Source organism: Myxocyprinus asiaticus, chromosome 21, assembly GCF_019703515.2.
Source record: "Myxocyprinus asiaticus isolate MX2 ecotype Aquarium Trade chromosome 21, UBuf_Myxa_2, whole genome shotgun sequence".
Taxonomy (NCBI): Eukaryota; Metazoa; Chordata; class Actinopteri; order Cypriniformes; family Catostomidae; genus Myxocyprinus; species Myxocyprinus asiaticus.
The window spans coordinates 32,135,351-32,160,503 of record NC_059364.1 but is presented as its reverse complement, the minus strand read 5'-3'; the positions used below and the strand labels follow the sequence as shown (position 1 = coordinate 32,160,503).

Sequence of the window (25,153 nt, the reverse complement as noted above, 5' to 3'; positions counted from 1 at the left end):
AGTAGGTACTCACCACTGCTGACCGGGAGCACCCCACAAGCCTTGCTGTTTCAGAGATGCTCTGACCCAGTCATCTGGCCATAACAATTTGGCCCTTGTCAAAGTCACTCAGATCTTTATTCCTGACTCATTGACTATGAGAACTGATTATTCGCTTCCCATCTAATGTACCCAGACCTTGACATGTGGCCTTGTTAGATGATCAACGTTATTCAATTCACCTGTGAGTGGTTATAATGTTTTGGCTCATCTGTGTATAAATATATACAATATAATGGTAAGGGAATAAGATGTATACAAACTTTCTGAACTTAAATGATTTTACACAGTATTTGCTAAACATTAGTGGTTGACCTCTTAGTTTTTAAATGGCCAAAGCCGATATCTAGAGAACAGGGAGCATAATTTCTTGATGAAAAATGAGATTCACACAAATTGATGAATGCTGAAATGAACTTAACTAAAAAACTAAAAAAAATCACAAACTGTTGTGACAGTTATAAGCTAATGCAGTGTAAAAAATGGCCAAATATTGATATATAGCTCTATGAATGGTGAAAATGCATGCTCACCTGTCTAATGTCAGATAATATTTTGTTAAAACTTAAGTTCACAGTAGCATTTTCAAAAACTTTAATGTTTTGAGCTTCTTTCTGACAAATATCAACTACTGTGCCTTTTAGACAGAATGACATTTGCTTGTAAATCAATAATTAGATGGAAAATGTAGCTCTCAGACAAGAACACTTATGACAAAAAATGCATGATTTGATGTGCTCACAATAAATAAAGTCATTCTGTTATTTTAAAGAGAGTATATGGGATAATTTAAATGATAACATTATATACTACAGCTTGTGGAAGATATATTTGAATTATGACCATTTTTGATGAGTCAGTATGTGTGAGGGAAATAAATATAACATTAATGCCTAAACTGAATCACACTAGGTGAGTGTGTTCAACAAATTTGTTGATTTAAGAAAAGCAACGTTTTCACCAATGACAAATATCCAACATATATGTAAGACAGAGTCTAAACTCTTTCGATAAATTCATAGAAGAGCGTCACACTTTAATAGACCCTGGAGGAAAACGCCATTACCCAAAATGCATCAACACGGATGACTCAACCAATCTGAGAACTGTACGGTAGCTACTTTGCAGAGCTCCGAAAAACAACTGTATTGAATGCACTCTGTTTGTGGCAAAATCTGCCATGCCTGACTCGACAGGGTACCCCCCATTTAGACTCGGCGAGTCTCGCTTTGATCAGGTAAATAACAATATGACCCAGTGCATACACATATAAGACTTTTAAAAGAGTTCAAAAAAGTGCTTCGTTACATCTAGCTGAAATCTTCAGGCTCTCCTGAGACGTTTAATGATAGGAGACTGTCTATTTCGATAGTATTGTTTTAGAGGTATCACCCTCTGCGGTTTAAAAAGAGCTTCCGTTTACGCTGAAATCAAAGTAAAACCAAGCAGTGTTGTGCAGTGTTTTGCTCCTTCCGCTCTCACTCACTCTCATTAACAGAGACCTCTGTCGGTGTGATGACGCCACTAAGCTTTAGATGTGAACTGAATTATTGCTACAATTCGGTGTCTTTTGGGCTTTGACATTTTTGAAAAGTAAAATACTTATTAAGGATCTCAATGTTTCATCATTATATGGAAAGATTGTATAAGCCGTTAAGGTCAAGCTAAATAACTTTCCATCCTGTTAGGTGGGCACAGTCAGAGCAGACATTCAGTGAGTAAAATTAGCCACTACATAGTCTGTGAATGATAGGCTGTACTGTAGCTATCATATTTGTCAACTTTTGTTAACATAATTATATTGACATTAAAAATTTCCATCAAATTGAATTAAGTAATTTTTTTATTAACTTAATTTTGTTAAACATTACAGAATTCAATTTGATGGAATTTCATTTTAAAATTGAAATATGTAAATCTTAAAAATAGGCTAAAATATAAAGCTCTGGAAAAAATAAAGAGACCACTGCAAAATGATCAGTTTCTCTGGATTTACTATTTATGTGTTTGAGCAAAATGAACACTTTTGTTTAATTCTATAAAGTACTGACAACATTTCTTCCAAATTCCAAATAAAAATATTGTCATTTAGAACATTTATTTGCAGAAAATGACAACTCGTCAAAATAACAAAAAAGATGCAGTCTTTCACATTGTTTTTGAGTGACTTTATACCACGCCTGGCACAAAAATTCAAGCATCTCGGCTTTGTTTGATGGCTTGTGGCCATCCATCTTCCTCTTGATCACATTCCAGAGGTTTTCAATGGGGTTCAGGTCTGGAGATTGGGCTGGCCATGACAGGGTCTTGATCCAGTGGTCCTCCATCCACACCTTGATTGACCTGGCCGTGTGGCATGGAGCACTCTCCTGCTGGAAAAAACAATCCTCAGAGTTGAGGAACATTGTCAGAGCAGAATGAAGCAAGTTTTCTTCCAGAATAACCTTGTACGTGACTTGATTCATGCGTCCTTCACAAAGACGAATCTGCCCGATTCCAGCCTTGCTGAAGCACTCCCAAATCAATGTGAAAGACTGGTAGAGAGCATGCCAAGATGCATGAAAGCTGTGATTGAAAATCAGGGTTATTCCACCAAATATTGATTTCTGAACTCTTCCTAAGTTAAAACATTAGTATTGTGTTGTTTAAAAATGAATAAGAACTTGTTTTCTTTGTATCTTTTTTGTTATTTTGACGAGATGTCATTTTCTGCAAATAAATGCTCTAAATGACAATATTTTTATTTGGAATTTGGGAGAAATGTTGTCAGTACTTTATAGAATAAAATAAAAATGTTCATTTTACTCAAACACATACCTATAAATAGTAAATCCAGAGAAACTATAAATTTTGCAATGGTCTCTTAATGTTTTCCAGAGCTGTATATGTTTTTGAATGTAGCCTAATTTTCTCTCTTCCTATAACAGTGTTAGCATGTTAAGCTTGACCACACAGACTAACATTACAAAATAAAGGAAAACACAGATAAAACAGAAGAGTTACACAATTTAAATAACACTGATATTATTTTGCTGAATTGCTGATGTTACCCTTTAGTGTGTGATGCAATTTCACAAATCTTCAATTAAAGATCATAATATCATGACATAACAGGGTGGACAGTAAGTCAAGAGCCAAAAAAAAAACAAAAAAAAAACGTTCACTATCAGTTTAAATTACACATTTACAACAAAAGAATGTTAGTGAGAGAGTATAACACTGAACAATTAAATGTTTGGGGGAAAAACAACAAAAATTTTGGGACATGACATTTTTTAATGCTCTTGGGACATGAGAAAATGAGGTTATAGTGATATCATGTAAGGGACAATAGTTATAGGGCAAAAAAAAAATCCTGTTAATTTCAATCACATTTGGCATTTTATAACATCTCAAGTATTCTATAAACAAATTAATCTCCATTGTGATTAGATCAGTCAATGTGAGCCCACTTTTAACATTTTCCATAACAAATCTATTGGCCCCACTAATGTTTTATGGGGGCCTTTAGCCCCTGCAACAGGAGGGGGCTTTTTACCCCAATAACTATCCTTTCACTAATTGGACAGTTATAAAAAAAACTTGATTCAGTCACCTTAAACATAACTGAAACTGAAAAATAAGAATTTTGTCTAAAAATAAATGTTATAATATCAAGGATTTAAAATAAATTAGCAACATTTTTAAAATGATTAAATATTAGATCAGATTACCTCAGAATCAATCTTCAGACACTGCACAGAATGATCTCATGGATCAGGAATATTTTGCAGTGTATAGTGACAAACAGGTGTTAAGGAAAGTACAGTGGTAGTTTTTGTTGCTGTTTATTGTTTTGGGAGAAAATACAATTAAAAGTGCCTTTTACCCCGGGGGAACTTTAGCCCCAATTTTGTACCTAAGCGAGTTCATAATACTCTGTTAAAACATGTGAAACTGGAACATTCAGTAAGACAAAAAAACATTTAAAGCATTTTTAAGTATAGGTGACTCAATAACTTTAACCTCAGAGGAAGAGAAATGGAGAGGTAATTTATTTATTCATTCATTCATTTATTTATTTAATACAGATGATTAACATCTGCTGTTATTGCTGCAGCGGTATGCCGTCCGTCACATGTGGCCGTCTGTTAGACGTGATAAACTGAGAATATGTTGTGTGCTGCTTTAAAATCTTGTTTTAAACCTTTCACAGATGCACATCTGAACATTTTAATTGCGTTGGAAGAAGTTTCTTTAGGGCTACAGATCAGCCAGCAGACAGTTAGTAATGAGGCGGGCACACCTGGCACGTGAAAACAACTGGCTTGGCCCTGATGTCATAGCGCACATCAGCAGACTCCCGCATCTGGAGAAAGTTTCTGGGGCCTCAGAAATAATATTTCAAGCAATTTAATACAATTGTGAACATATAATTAATTATCATGGTTATTAATCACAGAAGAGCTTTTCTTGTTCCACACAAACCTGCCCTTAATGGTAAATAACACTTATCTTATTACTTTTAAGACTTATTGGAACATTAAAAGGATAGTTCACCCAAAAATGAAAATTCTCTCATCATTTACTCACCCTCATGCCATCCCAGATGTGTATGACTTTCTTTCTTCTGCTGAACACAAATGAAGATTTTTAGAAGAATATCTCAGCTTTGTTGGTCATCAATGCAAGTTTTTGCATGAACTATCCCTTTAATGATGTAATTGTGTGAACAGACAAAAAAATTAAATGAAAAAACATAACAAAACACCAAATGTTACAGGTCAGTTTGAAAATTAGTTCCACTGAGCAGTGTATACTGTATATGAAATATTACATTTGTAAACAAAAAAACTAACCCTCTCCATACATACTGTATGTAAATTAACTACATTAGATGTTTAACAGCACCACATATTTCTTTAAACTTACATTATATATGAGATTGATATAATAAATACATTTTAATTAAGGTAATCCAGTCCAGGCAATACTCACTCAAATTTCGTGCAGTTCCTTTGTTTACTCTGCTCCTTGTTATGACATTCACTGGTGGCCAAAAGTGTGGAATAATGTACAGATTTTGATCTTATGGAAAGAAATTGGTAATTTTTTTCACCAAAGTGGCATTCAACTGATCACAATGTATTGTCAGGACATTAATAATGTGAAAAATTACAATTACAGTTTGACTTCTTAAACTACTTTAAAGAGTTCTCATCAAACAATCCTCCACGTGCAGCAATGACAGCTTTGCAGATCCTTGGCATTCTAGCTGTCAGTTTGTCCAGATACTCAGGTGACATTTCACCCCACACTTCCTGTAGCACTTGCCATAGATGTGGCTGTCTTGTTGGACACTTCTCACACACCTTACAGTCTAGCTGATCCCACAAAAGCTCAATGTGGTTAAGATCCATAACACTCTTTTCCAATTATCTGTTGTCCAATGTCTGTGTTTCTTTCCCACTCTAACCTTTTCTTTTTGTTTTTCTGTTTCAAAAGTGGCTTTTTATTTGCAATTCTTCCCATAAGGCCTGCACCCCTGAGTCTTCTCTTTACTGTTGTACATGAAACTGGTGTTGAGCGGGTAGAATTCAATGAAGCTGTCAGCTGAGGACATGTGAGGTGTCTATTTCTCAAACTAGAGACTCTGATGTACTTATCCTCTTGTTTAGTTGTACATCTGGCCTTCCACATCTATTTCTGTCCTTGTTAGAGCCAGTTGTCCTTTGTCTTTGAAGACTGTAGTGTACACCTTTGTATGAAATCTTCATTTTTTTGGCAATTGCAAGCATTGTGTAGCCTTCATTCCTCAAAACAATGACTGACTGACGAGTTTCTAGAGAAAGCTGTTTCTTTTTTTGTCATTTTTGACCTAATATTGACCTTAAGACATGACAGTCTATTGCATACTGTGGCAATTCAAAAACAAACTTAATGTTAAGCTTCATTTAACGAACCAAATAGCTTTCAGCAGTGTTTGATATAATGGCAAGTGATTTTCTAGAACCAGATTAGCAATTTAGCATGATTACTCAAGGATAAGGTGTTGGAGTGATGGCTGTTGGAAATGGGGCCTGTCTAGATTTGATCAAAAATGACTTTTTTCAAATAGTGATGGTGCTGTTTTTTACATCAGTAATGTCCTGACTATACTTTGTGATCAGTTGAATGCCACTTTGGTGAATTAAAGTACCAATTTCCTTCCGAAACAGCAAAATATGTACATTATTCCAAACTTTTGGCCGCCAGTGTATACAATGTGCAAAAGCTATAAACAATCTTTAAACATTTAGTTCCTAACATGTGTATATATAGTTCATAATATTGTTTAATTTTTTTACTTTTTCACTATTACCTTCAGGGTTTTTTTTATGGCAGATTAAGACACTTCTTGGATGTGATCGACCCTCGCACACTCCTTGTATCAGAGGTAGGCGAGAGTCTCCTGAAATATTTGAGCCTCAAATCACTGGATAGTTAAAAAATCCTGTGGAAAAAAGATTTCTTCTTTCTATTTTAGAATCGTTTGCGTGAATGTATGAAACTCTTGGATCAGTTCAAATATGGAACTCTGCCTGCAGGCGTGACTAATGCACAGGTAAGTAATAGGGCTCCTTAAAAGCTGAAAGTTAATTTTGAAAGACCATCGTATTTTGTTTGGTGAATAGCTGATGGAAATGTGGTGAGGAAGCAAACTTCAGCCAGTTAAAATGTCAGAATTTGCTACAAGGCGACAATTCAGTCAGAATGTGTTGAGTGAAAGAGTTTGGTTGCATTTGGTCACACAAAAGCAAGGCAAGGATGAAATAATTGTAAACATTTAACTCTTTTGCATGTTTCTCTCTGTTTCACAAGCTTTGGGAGGCACAGAAGGTTAAACAGGTGAGTGTGAAAAGCTATGAAAGCCTTTTACAGATTCCTTAAATCACTCAATATCATTGTACAGTCCTTTAAGTGACACACAGACACACACTCACAAGCTGTAGTTCTGATTAGTAGTGCAATAAAAGAAGAATACGGATAACAGGATGGTAATTCTTCCATCAGTCTTCTCTCACCTCTTATTCTCTCTCATTTTTCTCTCCTTCAACCTGTCTGCTGTCTGTGGATTCATTATGTCCTCAGGCCATCATCCATCCAGACACAGGAGAGAAGATCCCCATGCCCTTTCGCATGTCAGGTAAGGGTGTGAGTGTGTTTTCAGTGTGTATCAGTGTCATGGGTGGTAGGCAGTTTGCTGCTTGTTACCAGCTCTGGAGACTGGAGTTAGATGGTAGGGGGTCTCTCTGGACCGATCTGTTGGAAAAGGTCACACTCAGCTGGGCTCTGATTAAAGCCTCTCCCCCCTGCTGACTGGAAGTGTTGTTGGGCCACTCAGAAATAGGAGTATTTTAGTCTTCTGTTAACACCACTATTTAAAGAGAGAACAGATAGTGAGAGAGACCAGCCTGACAGTTATGATGGCTACCTCTGAACCATGCTGTCTCTTATGAGTAATGAGGATTTTATTAACGTGTTAAAGGTCAGTAATAAAGCCATAATGTCATATGAGAGTCTGTAATCCTGATCATTAAACCATACATGAAATGAAGTGTAATTCTGTGGTCTAATCCACACTATTCAAATGTCAAAATTACATTATTTGTATTTTTCTGTCATTAGGTCAAGGGATTCATTTTCTCCTGAAATCCTTCTTTTTTCCCCAGCATAGTCTTTCTGTTACTATATTTTTATTTTCCTTTCAGGTTTTGTGCCCTTTGGTACACCAGTGGTAAGTCACTGTTTTAAAAGAAAATTGTTTCTTGTTTGTCTAGACCAGGGGTTTTTAACCAAGGGGGAAGGAGATTACGGCGTTTGGTGGGGATTTTGATATATCCCAGTGACTCGAGTCTTTTCAATCTGTTCACTAAAAAGATTCGTTCATCACCATTTCTGTACATTACATCTTTAACGAGAATGATGCGTTCACTTAAAAGATTTGTTCAAAAACACTGATTCGTTCACGAATGAAACACTAGTGTTTAGGCAAACAAAAAGATTGGACAAATGATGGAAGTATGACAAACAGTAAATAAAATACAGATTTACATGCATCATGATAAATAACGAACCACATCCACAGTGTTTTTTTTGTTCTGAGGTGCTTGCAAATGAAAGTTTAAAACCTGTGAAACTAATAAAAGACATTTGCAAACCAAACACCCAACGTTCAAAGATAAGCCAGCTGTTTTTCAGGATTGACAAACCAAAACTAATAATGACTAGCCAAATCACATTGTGAAGCCATGTTTATCAGCAGTGTTGGGTAAATTAATCCAAAAAGTAATCCACTACAACTACAAATTTTTTAAAATTGTAATCAGATCACTTAACTGATTACTTAATGGAAAAAGTAATCACCTCAGGCTCATTAACTTTGGTGGAGCACAAACAATCACCTAACTAAACAGTGGTTTCATTAATTGAACATTCTCCATCATTTACAGATTTTTTGAAACCTTGACGGATAATTCTAAAGCTTTCCGTCATTTTAAAGGATAAAGAAGAAACAAGAAAGTAATTGTAACCTAGTGCATCAGTTTTGACTTCACTCTCTCAAACACACACACATTCCCACTGCGTGTGTGTGCCCTGTTTATCGCCTGGTATTAAGATGCGTATTAACAGGCGCCTTCGCCATTTACACCTGGTAATATGCATCTCTTTTGGCCAATTGTGTTCGGATTTCAAGGAGAGGGCCTCTGATTTCATGACTGCATACACCAATCATTACAGTGTGTTCAGGGATGCAAACTACTCGCCTTTCAGCTAAAGTCACCTTTTCTGAAGCTACTTTGGCCAAATTTTCCTTATTAAAATGACTGAAAGTGTTACTTTAAGCATAAACACTTAAAATAAGAATTTAAATACAACAAAAAGCTTTAAAGGGTTAGTTCACCCAAAAATGAAAATCCTCTCATGATTTAGTTACCTTTAAGCCATCCTAGATGTGTATGACTTTCCTTCTTCATCAGAACTGAAGTAAAGATTTTATAAGCACATTTCAGCTTAGTTTGTCCATACAATACAAGCGAATGGGTGCCATCAGGCTGCTGGCTGTTTGACGGTCCAAAAGTCATATTTAGGCAGCATAAAAGTAATCCACATGACTCCAGACGATCAGTTAAAGTATTCAGAAGCAAACCGATCGGTTGGTGTAAAAAATAAATCGACAATTAAAACTTTATTAACAAAAAAGTTGCTTCCTGCAAGCAGTCCACGCATTGTTGCTGTCGCCTGATATTAGCGCAATGGCGCGAGAAGTCGGAAACGCACAATTTGTATACAACAGAGGAACGAACGTCACGCGAGAGTTAGGTCATTTCAAACAGCAATAAAGCGCTGGCCGGAAGCAACGTTTTAAAGTTAAAAATGTTTTAATTATCAATTTGTCTCTTACACCAACCTATCGGTTTGCTTCAGAAGACATTCATTGATAATTGATTAACTGGAGTCATGTGGATTACATTTATGCTGCCTAAATATGACTTTTGGATGGTCAGATAGCCAGCAGACTGATGGCACCCATTTACTTGCATTGTATGGACAAAAAGAGCTGAAATGTGCTTAATAAAATCTTCACTTTGGTTCTGCTGAAGGAGGAAAGTCATACACATCTGGGATGGCTTAATGGTAACTAAATCATGAGAGAATTTTAATTTTATATCAAAAAACATAAAAAAGCGGTGCACTGTTTCTGCCAATTATACTTCTGTTTAATCAAATGTTCTAAACATTACGTTTATAGCAGAATTGTCATTTATTTTTTCAAATTTTCTGATTGGATGATTATTTCCTTTAAAAACATTATTTTAGCGCAGCGGTTGATTGACAGGTAGAACTTTCACCCTAGAACTCCTTGGTTTCACCAGACTCGCACTTGGGGTGTGAAAACAAAATCGAACATATAGGCCTATCCACTGTTACAGTGAAAGCAAATCAGATATAGGTGAATCATAAAAGACTGCATATTATCTCACTAACTTGCATGAACAGCATAACAAAACCAATAAAAACAAAAGACTCTAAATATTTTGCAGTTATTTTTATCAAATACAAAGCAATGCATCAACAACACCCCAAATCAATGGCATACAATTCATTGAAATGATGAGCAGTGCGCTTTAACTAAGTTAACCAGCAAATGTACCCCTCAGGCTATCATTGAACGTTCGTTACACATGCGCATGACGTTCTTCAAACCTCCCTTGAGCTCCCACTGAGGATGACGGAATAGCTCAGACATAGCAAATTAAATGGCTTTAACGCAACAGACCTTATTAATTATAGAATTTCTCTAAAGAAAATCTACTTTTGTATAATGGATATAAAAAAGTTTAGTTTGCGTAAATTATATTATATCTTAAAATAAAGTTATGATAATGCCACGCATTTTGCACAACATGTAGAGATGCCACTGAATCACATTAGTAATTATTGTACTTTTAAGTTCACAGAAAAGTTTTTCCGCTCAACCAATTAAAAACAGTTCTATATTTCCTCCTTGTTCATTGTTGCAAGCAAGTCAAACACTCAGCACAACATGTTTCTCCCTTACAATGTCTCGTTAGACGCCGCACGCCCTTCAGATGTCACAGACACACAAACAGATGTAAATATGAACATAATTTATGTTTTACTCTTTTACTTGCTGTAAATCACTCCTCCATTTATAGGTAGTGGGCCTCCTCCTACCCAATCAAACTCTTGCTTCCACCATCTTCTGGCAGGTATATCATTAGTCTCAAACCTGCATACAGTACATGTAGTTTTTGTCTTTTTTGCATGACATATCAAGTCCTTACAAGCTTAGTTTCTGGCTAAATCTCACTCCCTTTCTCACAGTGGCTGAACCAGAGCCACAACGCCTGTGTCAACTACTGCAACCGTAATGCAACTAAGGTGCATATAAGTAATATAAGTTTGAGCAGTACATGTTGTTTTGACAGCCCAAATAGAAGCATGAAATATTTTATCTTTCATGTAATCTAAAATTTAGATAAAGTGATAAGTAAAAAAAAAAGTGTTAAATGATGACATTGTATTTATGTCTGCCTTCATTGTTGTAACAATTTAGATTTTTTGTTGTATTTTCACATTTTCATTTAATTTTATGTTTTCAGCCCACACCAATGTCAACGTTTTTCCGGGGATACCTTGGTGCAGTCAGCAGTGCAGTTACTATAGCAGTGAGTTTACACACATACACAAAACTGTATTAAGTATGTCATTTGATTGGTAGAGAGAACCTTTCTTAAATCCCTGAATTTATGATTAGAGAAAAAAAAAATTATTCATCACTGTTTTGTATATAATGTTATGTGAATACGATTTTGATGAGCAAATTGATGGAACCTGACAGTATCAGGTGCACACACACACACACACACACACAGCCCTACCCTATGGTGTATTTCAGTTTGCTGAATTGCATATCCTTCTAGTCACGCCTCCTGTGTCCTCTAGAGCCAATTAGCTGCCCTGCTGGGCAGCAGTTTGATGCCCAGGGGCATGACAAGCAGAACCATGGTGACGACAACCACAAATGGCCCCATGCCTGTGAGAAATGTGGGAGGGGGCCACTAATTAAAACTACAGCGCATTTGAAGACCCCTACTGGGAAGGGAAGGGATGTGAATGGGTTTGGTTCTCAGATGTTTGTTAGACAGTTCTTGAACTGGAGTTGAGAGAAATGACCAGAGACTCCCAAGGCAAGATGGGAAACAACTTAGCATAACCTGTCATGACCTGTCATGAAACCGACAGCGAATTATATGATGTTAAGGTCACTATGAAAACAAATATTTTTTTCACTTAATGTGCTATATTTGTCATATCGGGTTAATGTAGGTTAAGATGTCATTGTTATATTGGACATGAAGCAAGTTTTTCATTTGTAGTCAAATCAGGATTTTTTCGACATCTGTCGGCTGCGCCCAGCTACGACTCCTACGGCAGGATGCGTGACGTAAATCTTGTCATCAGCAGAGTGCACGAGCACTGACCATGTGCAGCCCGATTTTTCTAACCGAGCATCTTTCAATGCGCAGAATGTGAATGTACCTGGAGTTGTGTGCAAAAAATTTTTGGGTCCACAAGGTGGCAACACTACATTTTGAGCCGCTGTCATGAAGAAGTGTTAGAAGATGCAATCGCTGCTAAACATCAGGAGATGAAGGTGAAACAACAATAGTGGATTTGCAAGTCAAGAGTGTGTGTGGGAGAGGTCTGGAGATACCTGCATTTGTATAACTTGAGTCTGAAGGAATATAAAGACCTTTAAGATCTTTAAGGGTCTAAACTCCCAAAAGTCAGGTGTCTCATAGCAGTCGTAGCACGCATGCGCCAACCGCCTGTGTATACGTGCACAGATAAATGGAATATACATTGACAGGCTCGCATTTGAATGTACGCAGAAGCTCAGCATTTGCGTCAAAATGGAAGTATAGGGCTTATGTCTTTTGTGATTTAACAGCTTATGAATCCCATTCAGTGCTACAGATAAATAAATTGCATAATTAATGTAGCCATTTCTAATCGTTCAGTTTGCACAGTTACACCAGTTTCATATACTAACCTGCAAACTCATCAATGTCACTTTGTTCATTCTTTATCTATCCCCTTTTCTCCCAATTTGGAATGCCCAGTTCCCACTACTTAGTAGGTCCTTGTGGTGGCACGGTTACTCACCTCAGTCCAGGTGGCGGAGGACAAGTCTCAGTTGCCTCCACTTCTGAGACAGTCAATCCGTGCATCTTATCATGTGGCTCGCTGTGCATGACACCTTGGAGACTCACAGTTTGTGGAGGCTCATGCTACTCTCCACGATCCACGCACAACTTACCACGCACCCCACAGAGAGCGAGAACCCCTAACCATGTGGAGGTCGTGACCATGAGGAGGTTACCCCATGTGACTCTACCCTCCCTAGCAACCAGGCCAATTTGGTTGCTTAGGAGACCTGGCTGGAGTCACTCAGCACACCCTGGATTCGACTCCAGGGGTGGTAGTCAGCGTCAATACTCGCTGAGCTACCCAGGCCCCCCACTTTGTTCATACCTGAAGAAGGGAAAAACCTTGGTTTATTCTTGTGTGTACTGTCTGCCTCTTGAATCGCATCACCGTGCCCTGTGTTTGATACCTGTGCTGTGTCCTACCCGCGACGCGACTCTATGCATGCATTGGATCAGGACATAGGCTCAAATTGGGCCTGTGTCATCTCCAGTGTTGTGTGTAATCTAATTACACAGTAAGTCAAAAGTAGTGTGATGCATTACAATTTAAATTATTGTAATCAGATTACAGTTACTAATTTTTTATTAAAATTACTTTTAAGTAAATTATTTGGATTGCACATATTTCTACAATAACATTATTTATGTAGAATACATTTACAACATGAATTATGTTCATGTGTATGTCTGTGTTTCTTTGACAGCTGAAAGGACAACAACAATGAACGAGGAAATAAAGACAATATTTTGAATTTGTTGAGCTAAAAAACAAAAACTTAAGTGAAAATTGTTAACTTAAAATCAATTAATTAGTAATGTAATTGCTTTTTCCATGAAGTAATCATTAAAGTAATCTTATTATAATTTGTAATTAAGTAATTTGTAGTCTATTTCTATTTTTGAGTACTGGCCATGTCCCGATTACATTCCCCCTCTCTCACATTCCTGTCTGGTCTACATTGCCCTATAAATTAAAGGCAAAAAAGGCTATAAAAAATTAATGTTATTAATTGGAAATTAGTCAATGAAATTAAATATAATTGTGTGTATATGCATTCAGGTGGGGCTGAATATTCTTATAAAGAGAGCTGAGAATTTCAGTCCATCTACAAGAATCCTGATCCAGAGGTTCATCCCCTTCCCAGCTGTTGGTATGTGCATGTTTGTGTTGATTTTCTTGCATGCATCACTTAATCTGTCCCATTGTCTTTATAAAAGAAATCGGGCTAGTACTTTCTGTCATGTGAACTTGCTAGTAAATTCCTGATTATTAAAGCACAAAATGATTGAGTCGTTAATGCATGGTATTAATTAATGCTTACAGATCATGGCAGTTTTGCCAGCTATTTTGCTGTCTAAAAGCCCACATCTTTGCATTTGTAATGACACTTAATTTCTAAATTAAGTCATTCCATTAAACCTCAACCGCATGATAAGCATTTGTTTCTTGTTGTTTATTCACGTTTTGTGTTTTGACTGATCCTGTTGTCGAGGGGGACGCTGCTGAAATGTTATCTCACTGTTCCATTAGCGTTGTGAGGCTCAAACAGGTCCAGAGGGGCTCAGGGAGACTGTCCCACAATGCCTTGGGGATACTTGGCTGTAATTAAATTGTTTTCGTACCCCACCCCTTTAATTAAATCAGCAGGTTCCCCCTCACATCACTGGGCTGGGGTAACAGGACCTTGTTAGCTCTCGGCTGCCGTTCTTTAATTGGTTAATTAGGCCTAAAGTACTCTCTGTCTTAGCACTAGCTTCTCTGTCTCCAGGCCGCCATGTTGTTGTTTTTCATAGTTTAGTTATAAAAGGTAAGTAAAGTTGGCTAATTAAAGACAGTGGAGACTAATTGTTAGAAATTTGGCTTTGATTACATTTTTTCCTTGTTTTTTTTTTTTTTTTCAATATCTCTAAACATCATCACAGTACGCATTGTGAGTAAAATGCTAAAATTCGTTCAAACTTTTAATTCATGTCCAGAAGACATCATCTGGGCTTCAGTACATTTATAAACACACATTTTGTATTTTAATTGAACTTGAAAGCTGAATATGCCTCAATTGATGAACTAAACCAGGACCCTTTACTATTTCAGATAAAATGTAGTATGTGTGCATTTATATTTCTTTGTTCTCCATTTCTATTTGTGTGTGTGTGTGTTTGTGGTTAATTGGCCTGGGTCTGAACCCCTTAGAGGTGAATAGCTATTTACTCAGCCAATTAACTCAGCCCCACAACACTGCCACAATGAACACTGATAACTCACAACACAAGGCCTGTAAATTAAAAATGCTTCAGGCTCTATCTCTGTTTCTCTCTCTCTCTCTCACACACCCTCACATCAATCTCACCACAGGCCAAAGATGATAATGCCAGGAAGTAAATCATTATTCTAATAATTTTTCCTCTTGTAATTCATGTGCACACTATGACATATTAAGCTATTTGTTTTGTTTAGTGTTATATCCAGCTAACCCCTCTTTAAGGGTAGACATCCAAGATCAAAATGTTTTCCGAATTGAATTGTTGTTATTCAAGTCTCAATAGATTATTAATACCCTGTTTGGTTCTATTAGAATATATATGCATATACTGTATATATATATATATATATATATATATATATATATATATATATATATATATACACCGATCAGCCACAACATTAAAACCACCTGCCTAATATTGTGTAGGCCGCCAAAACAGCGCCAACCTGCATCGCAGAATAGCATTTTGAGATGATAATCTTCTCATCACAATTGTTGGTGCCAGGTGGGCTGGTTTGAGTATTTCTGTAACTGCTGATCTCCTGGGATTTCCACACACAACAGTCTCTAGAATTTTCTCCGAATGGTGCCAAAAACAAAAAACATCCAGTGAGTGGCAGTTCTGTGGATGAATATGCCTTTGTAACGGGTTCAGGATGGGCAAGGAGGAGGCAGGATCCAGCAGAACAGTCAACATAACTTTCATAACATGACATGAAACACATAGACGCACACACACAGTGACCACGTATGTCTCTCTCTCTCTCTCTCTCTCTCTCTCTCTCTCTCTCGAACTGGTGCCCCCGGCTCATCTTTATCCCCCTTTCGGCTGATTAGGTGACTCAGTGCCTGCCATGCACCCTCACGGCCTGGCCACGCCCTCCTCCTCATCACAGCCTTGTTGATGAGAGAGGTCAAAAGAGAAAGGACAGAAAGGTTCGAACGGACAAAGTTTACAGTAACTCAGATAACTGCTCTGTACAGTTGTGGTGAGAAGAATGCGGGTTGGCGCTGTTTTGGCGGCATGAGGGGGACCTACACAATATTAGGCAGGTGGTTTTAATGTTATGGCTGATCGGTGTGTGTGTGTGTGTGTGTGTGTGTGTGTGTGTGTGTGTGTGTGTGTGTATGTATGTGTATATATATATATATATATATATATATATATTAATAAAAATTATAGTACTTTCTTTAAATTATGTGTTCCACCAAAACGGAAAATTCTGTCACCATTTAGGCTACTCATTTTCATGTCGTTCCAATATAATTATATTTCAGGTGGGGTTTTTTTTATTTTATTTTTTTATATTTAGTATACATTTTTGTTCAATTGTATGTTGTCACCCTAATTGTGTAGTGTCACCCAATTTAAGTATATAACTATCATTTTTGTTAATATTTACATTTTTTATGTTCTTCTTTAAATAGCTTCAATATAGTTAGCTACTTTTTGTTAGTGATTTGTAGTGTAGCTAACTACTTTTACAAAAGAGTAGTTTATAGTAGTTTAATAACTTAGCTTGTAGCTTGTGAAGCTATAGTTTCAAAGTTACTTCCCCAACACTGGTATTCATATACAAATATGTTGGGCATCAGATATAAATTTATTTGTGATCAAATAAATCAGTAAGCCATGATGGATCGTGCATTACAGTGATTTTACAACAGGTAGGGGATGTTCTTCGGCACAACACGAGCAGTCGATTTGATAAAAATTGTGTCAATCGAAATATAAAAGACCCCAATGTTCAATAAGCAGTTAAATTTATCATAAATAATAATCAGAATAAACCATTTTTCGCCAAGTAATATATAGTTCATTATTCTAACTGTATGAGTTTGCGGTTGCCGAGCAATGTAGCAACTTGACAAATTAATATAGAATGTGCGCTAAAAGGTGTGGAATTATTAGAATTATAGTCCCAGCAGATACAAAAGCGGCTCGTAAAATCAGAATTTAGAGTCTGTACTATCCATTTATAATTCCTGTTTTCTAACTGCAGTTCTCCGTCCCATTTAGCAAGTGCCAACGTGTGCAATGTTTTGCTGATGCGCCACACTGAACTGTCAGAGGGCATCAGTGTACTGGATGACAGAGGAAATGTGGTGGGCACCTCGAAGCTGGCTGCCAGACATGTGAGTAGGTTCTGAGATCCTTTGCATGTTCAAAGTGAAAGGTTGTTGTTATTGAACTATTGTGAGGTCCTTTCTGAGTTATCGTGTGATAAATCTCTTTTTGTTAAGGCTTTGACAGAGACAGCCCTGACGCGTGTCGTGCTGCCCATGCCTATCCTCCTGTTGCCGCCTATAGTAATGGCCATGCTGGAGAGGTCAGAGGAATTCTTGCAAATTTCACATTTCAGACTTCAGAGTTATTTTTACTGGGCTATCACACAATTTACCCCACAAATCACACACCCTATCTGTAGCTCCAAGTGTTAAAGGGATAGTTCACCCAAAAATGAAAATCTCTCATTGTTTACTCACCCTCATGCCATCCCAGATGTATATGACTTTCTTCTGCTGAACACAAACAAAGATTTTTAGAAGAATATCTCCACTCTCTTGGTCCATACAATGCAAGTGAATGGTGACCAAAACGTTGAAGCTCCAAAAAGCACATAAAGGCAGCAAAAAAGTAATCCATACAACTCTAGTAGTTAATTCTATATCTTCAGAAGTGATATGTAAGTGTGGGTGACAAACTGATCAATATTTAAATCATTTTTTTACAAATATTCTTCTCCCTGCCTTGTAGGTGGCAATATGCACAAAGAATGTAATAGCCAAAAACAGAAAAAGTGAAAATCTGTTTCTCACCCACACCTATTATATCGCTTCAGAAGATATGGATTTAACCACTGGATTCATATGGATTACTTTTAGGCTGCCTTTAAGTAATTTTTGAACCTTTTGCATTTCTGGCCACCATTCACTTTGTAAGGATCTACAGAGCTGAACAAATGAACACAAAGAAAAGTTTTACTGTAAAATGGAGAAGAATTATCTAAGATTCTGCAATATTTCTGGATCACTAATCAAATGTAAGCAAATTTGCAAGACCATGTTAAAGTTGCTGTAAGTGATTATAGCCGTTCTGGAACTTCCACGTTAAATTAGATATGCCCCCCTTTTCCAAAACACTGCCCTCCAAAGATATCGTTGAGAGCAGTGCATCTTCTTATGGTTGTCTTGAAACACAAGAGTAGCAAAATAGCCGTGGCCCTTGGTCACATTTTTGTTTGCTGTCACAGTCCTATTGCTGTCACAGATACCACTGAGATATCTCAGACCACTTATTTTAGTGATAACTTTCACGGAGAAGGAACATTTTCTACATATCATTCCATAAAAAACAGTACCTTTAATTCCTTTGTACAAAAGATCAGATATCCTTGCTTATCCTGAAGCAAATAAAATGCTTTATGAAACAATCCATCATGGTATCATGACAAGTCGTAAAAATTAGTACGATGGTGAAATCATAAAAAATCATAAAAAAGCTTGTGCCAAAACGTACAACTTTTACTACCTTAGAGAAAAATAAACGGCGCAACGAAGAATAAAAAAATAAAAAAATCGTAAGTTTAACCCCTTACCAAAACCTAACCATAAAGTCTAACCCTGTATCCAAACCCTAAACCTAACCATGATTTTGATAGAAAAATAACGTTTGTGTACCATGGGAGAAAGAAAACATTAGTATTTTATTTAAATTGCATAAATAAATACAGAATGAGTAACCAAATTTGTTCACTGATGTTTACTTAAAATAAAGTGTTGAATAAGAGGCTAACTAAACTTTGATGCCTTTATTGTATAGATTTTAAATTCTGTTTGTTGATTAGTTGGTCTCTATAGGAAGTTATACGTACGAGTCATATGTCAAGTTATACGATATCTCTCGATATATGGCTCGTAGAAATTATTATTGAGTTGAAGTTGAACATTCTTAAATCATACAGGAGTGGGGGGCCTGGGTAGCTCAGCATGTAAAGACGCTGACTGCCATACCTGGAGTCACAAGTTCGAATCCAGAGCGTGCTGAGTGACTCCAGTCAGGCTTCCTAAGCAACCAGTTGGCCCGGTTGCTAGGGAGGGTAGAGTCACGTTGGGGCGCGTGGTGAGTTGTGCGTGGATGCCGCGGAGAATAGCATGAAGCCTCCACATGTGCTAGGTCTCCGCGGTAATGCACTCAACAAGCCATGTGATAAGATGTGCGGATTGACAGTCTCAGACGTGGAGGCAACTGAGATTCGTCCTCCGCCACCCGGATTGAGGCAAGTCACTACGCCACCATGAGGACTTAGAGCATATTGGGAATTGGGCATGCCAAACTGGGGAGAAAAGGGGAGAAAATTAACAAAACAAAAAAACAACAAAAACATCATGCAGGAATAACATGGTTCATCAAGTTTTGCACTTACTTATGGAAGTGCATGTTGTCATTAAAACAAGGGGGACATACCAAATACTAAGAAATTCTGATTTTTTTTTCACTGAAATAGTTATGCTGACAATATAAATTATAAAATAGAAGCATTTTCACTGTGGTCTCAGGCTTTTGGCCCCCACTGTATGTATGGAATCAACTCATCAACAGAATTTGATTGTGACGAATAGACTCAATATCCCCAAATACTTCCTGCTCTGATTTGCAGGTGTGTACTGCTGTGCTTACATGTATGTGTGTGTGTTGATGTGTCTGCGTGTTAGCTGCAGTAAATGGAGAGTTGTCCTCTGCTATGCCGCCTGTCAGCTCACCTTCACTGGCTCTCAATGGAGCAGGAACAGAGGTGCAGGAGGGTCACTGCTTTGAGGGCGGGGCGCAGGATCAGGGCTATCCTTGATTAATTAGAGCGCTGAGAGGAGTCTGTGTGATATATGTGTGCTGTTTGAACCTTTCACCTATCTCTTCACCTACTACTGTACGTCTCTTCATTTCAGCTTTGACCTTCCCTTTTCTCTCACACTTTACTCAAGAGTGACAGATGAATGTGACGATTTACTTAGAGCAGTTGATGGACATGATAAAAGGTCTTTAGCATACCTCTTTCTTTCCTTTTCTTTTTCTTGCTAACATACAAGCATGCACGCAGAGAGAGAGAGTTACTGGTGGCCAATTAAAGCTCATCATGCGTATGTGTTGATGAAGTCATCATTAAGCAGCCGCTGCCTTCATTAAAGCAGGACTACTCTGGAGGACTCCTGCAGAGCATGCTATCCCACAACCCCCCACACATTCTGCGGCCAGGGAGGGAGTGAGGGAGGGGGAGGTGTCAGAGTAAAGCAGATAAAAAGTGTCAGCGAGTGCTTTTAATAATAATCACAGGAATGCTTATTATTTTAGGAGTTTCTTGTTGTTTTCAGGGTGTGTTCTGCCAATAACATATTCATTTCTTGTTAGACTCCCTATGCTGCAGAAGCACCCTCGTCTTGTGCTGCCTGTTCACAGCATGGTGTGTCTCTGCGCGTTCGGCCTGGCTCTGCCTGTTGCCATCAGCTTATTCCCCCAAAACAGTCAGGTGAGCGCAAGCACTCACACAGCAGCACTCTCTCTGATTCACTTTCTCCCTCTCACCTTCTCCCTGTCCCTCTCTTTGTCTGTCATGTAGACGGTTATGGTTTAAAATGGTGTTTATTAAGCTGTTCATCCATATGGTTACTGAACTGCAGACATATGTGCTGCCAACTACTTCTATTCCTCTCCCAGCCCTCCCCTCCTCCTCTCCTCTCACTCCCTCGCTCCCTCTTTACACTTTTTCGAGGGTTCCAGATGAACGCTCCCAAAAAACTCCACTCCTGTCCCCCCCACCTTTTCACACCCCACAGGATGTCTGTTTCAGATTCTGCCTCGCACACTCACACACTCATTGCCATCTGTTTCTGAGCAAAATATTGCAAGTTTTGGCCCTGTTTTGGATATTTATCAGTGCTCGCTGCTTCATTTTAGCTTTTTATGATGGTTGAAGTGTCAGTTTTGACTGTGAAAAATGCTCCAGGCAGGGAAGACATGGCACACTTTTAATTCTCATTTGATTAAACATTTTAAATATCTCAATGACTTAATGATAGCTGTGAATGGTTATCTCACTGTAGCCAAATGATCTGAATCTTAATGTCAGTGCTAAAGAAGCACAATGCTATTTAATGCTATGTTTAATTGCACAACCTTATCATGATCCTTGGTATTTGTTTTCTTATGTGTTGTTTTTCTGTTGTTGCTCAGTGATTTAGGTATAGGTAAATTAAAAAAAATAATAATAATAAGCTATAAATGAATGAAAATTCATAAAAAGTGTTTTTGTGCCTCTTTATGTTCACTGCATTTGCCTTCTATTTCCCAGATCCATGTGTCAGAGCTAGAGCCAGAGATCTCTGCTGCAACAGAGTGCAAGATCCTGACCTACAACAAGGGTCTTTAACCCTTGTAAATACTTGAAACCAATCAACTAATGCCTTCATCTCTTACGGTAAAATTCCACATGTGTGAACAGAAAAAACAGTGCTTTTGCTCATTTATACGAATACACGCTAAACCTAGTCTTTGTAAAAGTAATGGTTAGAAGCTTGCGTCTCACTGGATTGTTCCTGCTGTGTATGAATGTAAATCTTCTCCCAGCCACATACGGAGACAGACTCTCACTATTGCTAATCATCCCCATTGCATGCAACTGAACATGGCATTGGTAAATTAGACTAGAGGATTGCAGGATATTTACAGAATGAACAACCTGATTCTTTTAAATTTAGCCGTGATGTTCTTAGTACATAATAATCTTGTTTGCCATACACATAAAAGCTACAAATGTATCAACCTTCCCACTGAAACAATACTGTAATAATTACCTATAAATGACTGAAAAATTATTGTTTACAAATAAATGTTAACGCAATAAATTAACAACCACATATACAACATGTACATTTTCTAAATGTAGTCTCTTATTCAGTTTTGAGATTTAAGACCATTTTAACAAGAAAAGAAATGCATTTAATAAAATTACACTGCCTTCCTCATTATATGCAAGTAATATGTTCTATGTGCTTAAAGGGATAGTTCACCCAAAAATGAAAATTCTCTCATTGTTTACTCACCCTCATCCCATCCCAGATGTGTCTTCTGCCTAACACAGTCAAAGATTTTTAGAAGAATATTTCAGTTCTGTAGGTCAGTACAATGCAAGTGAATGGTTGCCAGAACTTTGAAGGTCTAAAAAGCACATAAAGGCAGCATCCATATGACTCCAGTGGTTTAATCCATGTCTTCTGAAGTGATATGATAGGTGTGGGTGAGAAACAGATCAATATTTAGGTCCTTTTTACTATCAATCTCCATTTTCACATTCTTTTTGTTTTCGGCGATTCACATTCTTTGCGCATATCGACACCTACTGGGAAGGGATGAGAATTTATAGTAAAAAAGGACTTAAATATTGATCAGTATCATATCGCTTCTGAATATATGAGTTTAACCGCTGGAGTCTTATGGATTACTTTTATGATGCCTTTATGTGCTTTTTGGAGCTTCAAATTTCTGGCTACCATTCACTTGCATTGTATGGACCTACAGAGCTGAGACATTCTTCTAAAAACCTTCGTTTGTGTTCAGCAGAAGAAAAAACAGAAAATCATACACATCTGGGATGGCATGAGGGTGAGTAAATGATGAGAGAATTTTCATGTTTGGGTGAACTATCCTATTAATTATTTTCTTATCATTACATACATTTACATCTTTTACAAGTTTCAAACCATGAAATGGACCACTTATATAAAAGATATATAAATATATAGCTATAAGACTTATACAACTGTACTACTGGCAATGATATACAGCTTTCTTGTATAACTTTTCATATAGGTTAACACTAATTTACTTGCATGTAATGATCTCACTCTGTTTGATTTATAATGGAATGGTTTTTAACACATATTTTCACTGACTTTTTTACTTGCCTACTTATAATGCAGACCATGCTTTTCAGTTTTTTCTTAGTTCAAGAACACACCCAGAAACACTATCATGGTTAATGAAACTGTACACAGGTCTACAATTCCTCATTTACTTTTTTCTTCTTCTTTAATATTATTAATAGATTGTATCTCTGCTTATATTTGGTTGTGTTTGAGGTTTTTTGGGGGGCAGGGCTGTATAATGATTCCAGTAAACTTTAATTTTATCGTTAGATCCATTGCTAGAATCAAGGAGTGGACCAGTGTGTTTTTCTACCTGGTTGTCACGGTAACTGATCTCAGTGGACTGTAGTGAGGAAAGACATGACATGAAGCCGCATGTAGAATCATTAACCATGCAGGACCGCCTTACAAACACTCTCATTCACTCAGAAACAGTTGCACAACATGCACTCAACCGAGTTAAGGAGGATATGATTGGTGCTCATTGTTTCCTAAATCAGTTTTTGGCTTAATTTCAGATCAAGATAAAAATTGTTTTTATGGGATTTTGACTAATTTATAGGAAAGAAAAAAAAAAAAAACAGTGGCTCTCTTTATGTCATGAGCACATGCATGTACCCATTGCGACACAGCTTTGACAACTTCATCATGGTTTCAGGATCAGTTAAATGTCACTTTGAGACTTGTAATGACAGTTGTATGTTCAATAATTTGTCGACTGATATTTTGTTAATTATGTTGTTAATCAGTCATATTATAATTTTTAAATGTCTCTCTGCACTTTCTACTGTAACCTTTCAATTTGCAAGAACAGATTGCTTGTGAAAGAGATTTGAAATAATAGTTTGTTAACCTAGAAGACACGGTGAGGTACCTCTCACAGCAGGCAAGCAGCCAATCATGTTCCACTAGAGCGCCACTCTACATCAACAAGCTTTTGTTTACCTACCATAGAGTGTGTAACTCTATTACTATACATTCTGTGTAGCACCAAAGAATATTTTCTCCAACTACAGTTTGCAGGTCTCACTCTTTCATATGCACTACCAAACATCCGTCTTTTTTTACCCATCTCTTTTCCTTCAACTCTTTCCAACCAGCCAAGAGAAGAAAAAAAGTGTTCTTAGGGAATGTATGGAATGTGTGATGTAAAGGTGCAGAGGATGTGATGTGTGCACCTGCACACAGGATTGGATATCTGATGGCCTCAAACCCACCAAAACAATCTTTATTCACTCTCTGTCTCAATACACTCTTGTCGTACTTGACAGTGATACTCAGGTGTCATCAGTTTGGGTGTTTCACTCTCACAACCCTTGCTCACACTGCAGGCTTGAGGTCAAATCTTAAGGTGAAAGACCACCTGCAGGTTCGTTTAACACAGTCTGCCTCCGTTTCTTTTGACAGGAAGTTAGCAAGATGAGATGAGAGGAAAATTACCGGCAGGCATTATGCTTTTGTCTGATTATGTGTGTGCGTGCAAACATTTTATAGGGGTAAATTGTTATTTGCTGTCACTGAATTCAAAAATGTTTGAATCTCCTTTTGTTGACAGTAAGGTGTGCGCTACTAATGAGGCATGTCTCTGAAACAGTTTTATTAACCATGAACATTTTTTATCATTTTATTTGTTGTTGAAAACATAGATTAATGAACACTACATAAAGAAGCTAATGCGGTAACTGGCAAACATTCAGCTTAGTTTATGACTCTGGGAGAATGAACAAGGAGCTGTAACAGAGAAACCTGCATACATCAGCTTGTATTTACCAGTAGGTCTACTGAATGACAGCGTACAAATCACTCATGCGCGCATACACATTTTCTCCGTGTTATACTCGAACACTTCAGCTTTACAGCACTCTCTAACACCAATTCCTAAACTCCTTTAGATACAGAGACCATTATTTACACAGACACATACACACTTGCCTCTATTCTGTGGGAACAGGATGGTTATGGTCATGGTCATGTTAAAACTGGCTTGTAAACTGATTCCTCACATCACTTACATTATTTTAGGTTAGTTGTCAGTTGCTACAGTAATGTTTAAAAAAAAATAATATATATATATATATATATATATATATATATATATATATATATATATATATATATATATATATATATATATATATACACATATAGAATAACATAAAACTGCCACCAATT

General features: G+C 37.2%; 1 protein-coding gene across 3 annotated transcripts; it reads left to right on the top strand.

The window, feature by feature from the left end:
- Positions 1–1,115: 1,115 nt before the first annotated feature.
- Positions 1,116–22,029, top strand: sfxn5a (sideroflexin 5a). 3 transcript variants are annotated; one of them, XM_051648855.1, is made up of 14 exons: positions 1,118–1,276; positions 6,386–6,454; positions 6,545–6,622; positions 6,880–6,906; positions 7,150–7,204; positions 7,770–7,795; positions 10,740–10,793; positions 10,909–10,965; positions 11,187–11,252; positions 13,858–13,948; positions 17,082–17,197; positions 17,306–17,391; positions 20,469–20,586; positions 21,409–22,020. In XM_051648855.1, exons 1-14 carry the CDS (start codon positions 1,220–1,222, stop codon positions 21,484–21,486), a joined length of 978 nt encoding a protein of 325 aa, XP_051504815.1. In that variant the 5' UTR covers positions 1,118–1,219; the 3' UTR covers positions 21,487–22,020. The 3 variants fall into 3 exon arrangements, with proteins under 3 accessions (XP_051504816.1, XP_051504815.1, XP_051504814.1); XM_051648854.1 differs by having other exon boundaries at positions 10,909–10,971; XM_051648856.1 differs by lacking the exon at positions 20,469–20,586 and having other exon boundaries at positions 1,116–1,276; positions 10,909–10,971; positions 21,409–22,029.
- The last annotated feature ends 3,124 nt before the right edge of the window (positions 22,030–25,153 follow it).

Bases quoted from the DNA above. Each gene is read 5' to 3' on its own strand.
- sfxn5a (XM_051648854.1), top strand. From the start codon at position 1,220: ATGCCTGACTCGACAGGGTACCCCCCATTTAGACTCGGCGAGTCTCGC. The intron at 6,907-7,149 runs GTGAGTGTGAAA...TTATGTCCTCAG, and splicing joins AGGCACAGAAGGTTAAACAG to GCCATCATCCATCCAGACAC. The intron at 20,587-21,408 runs GTGAGCGCAAGC...TCTATTTCCCAG, and splicing joins TATTCCCCCAAAACAGTCAG to ATCCATGTGTCAGAGCTAGA.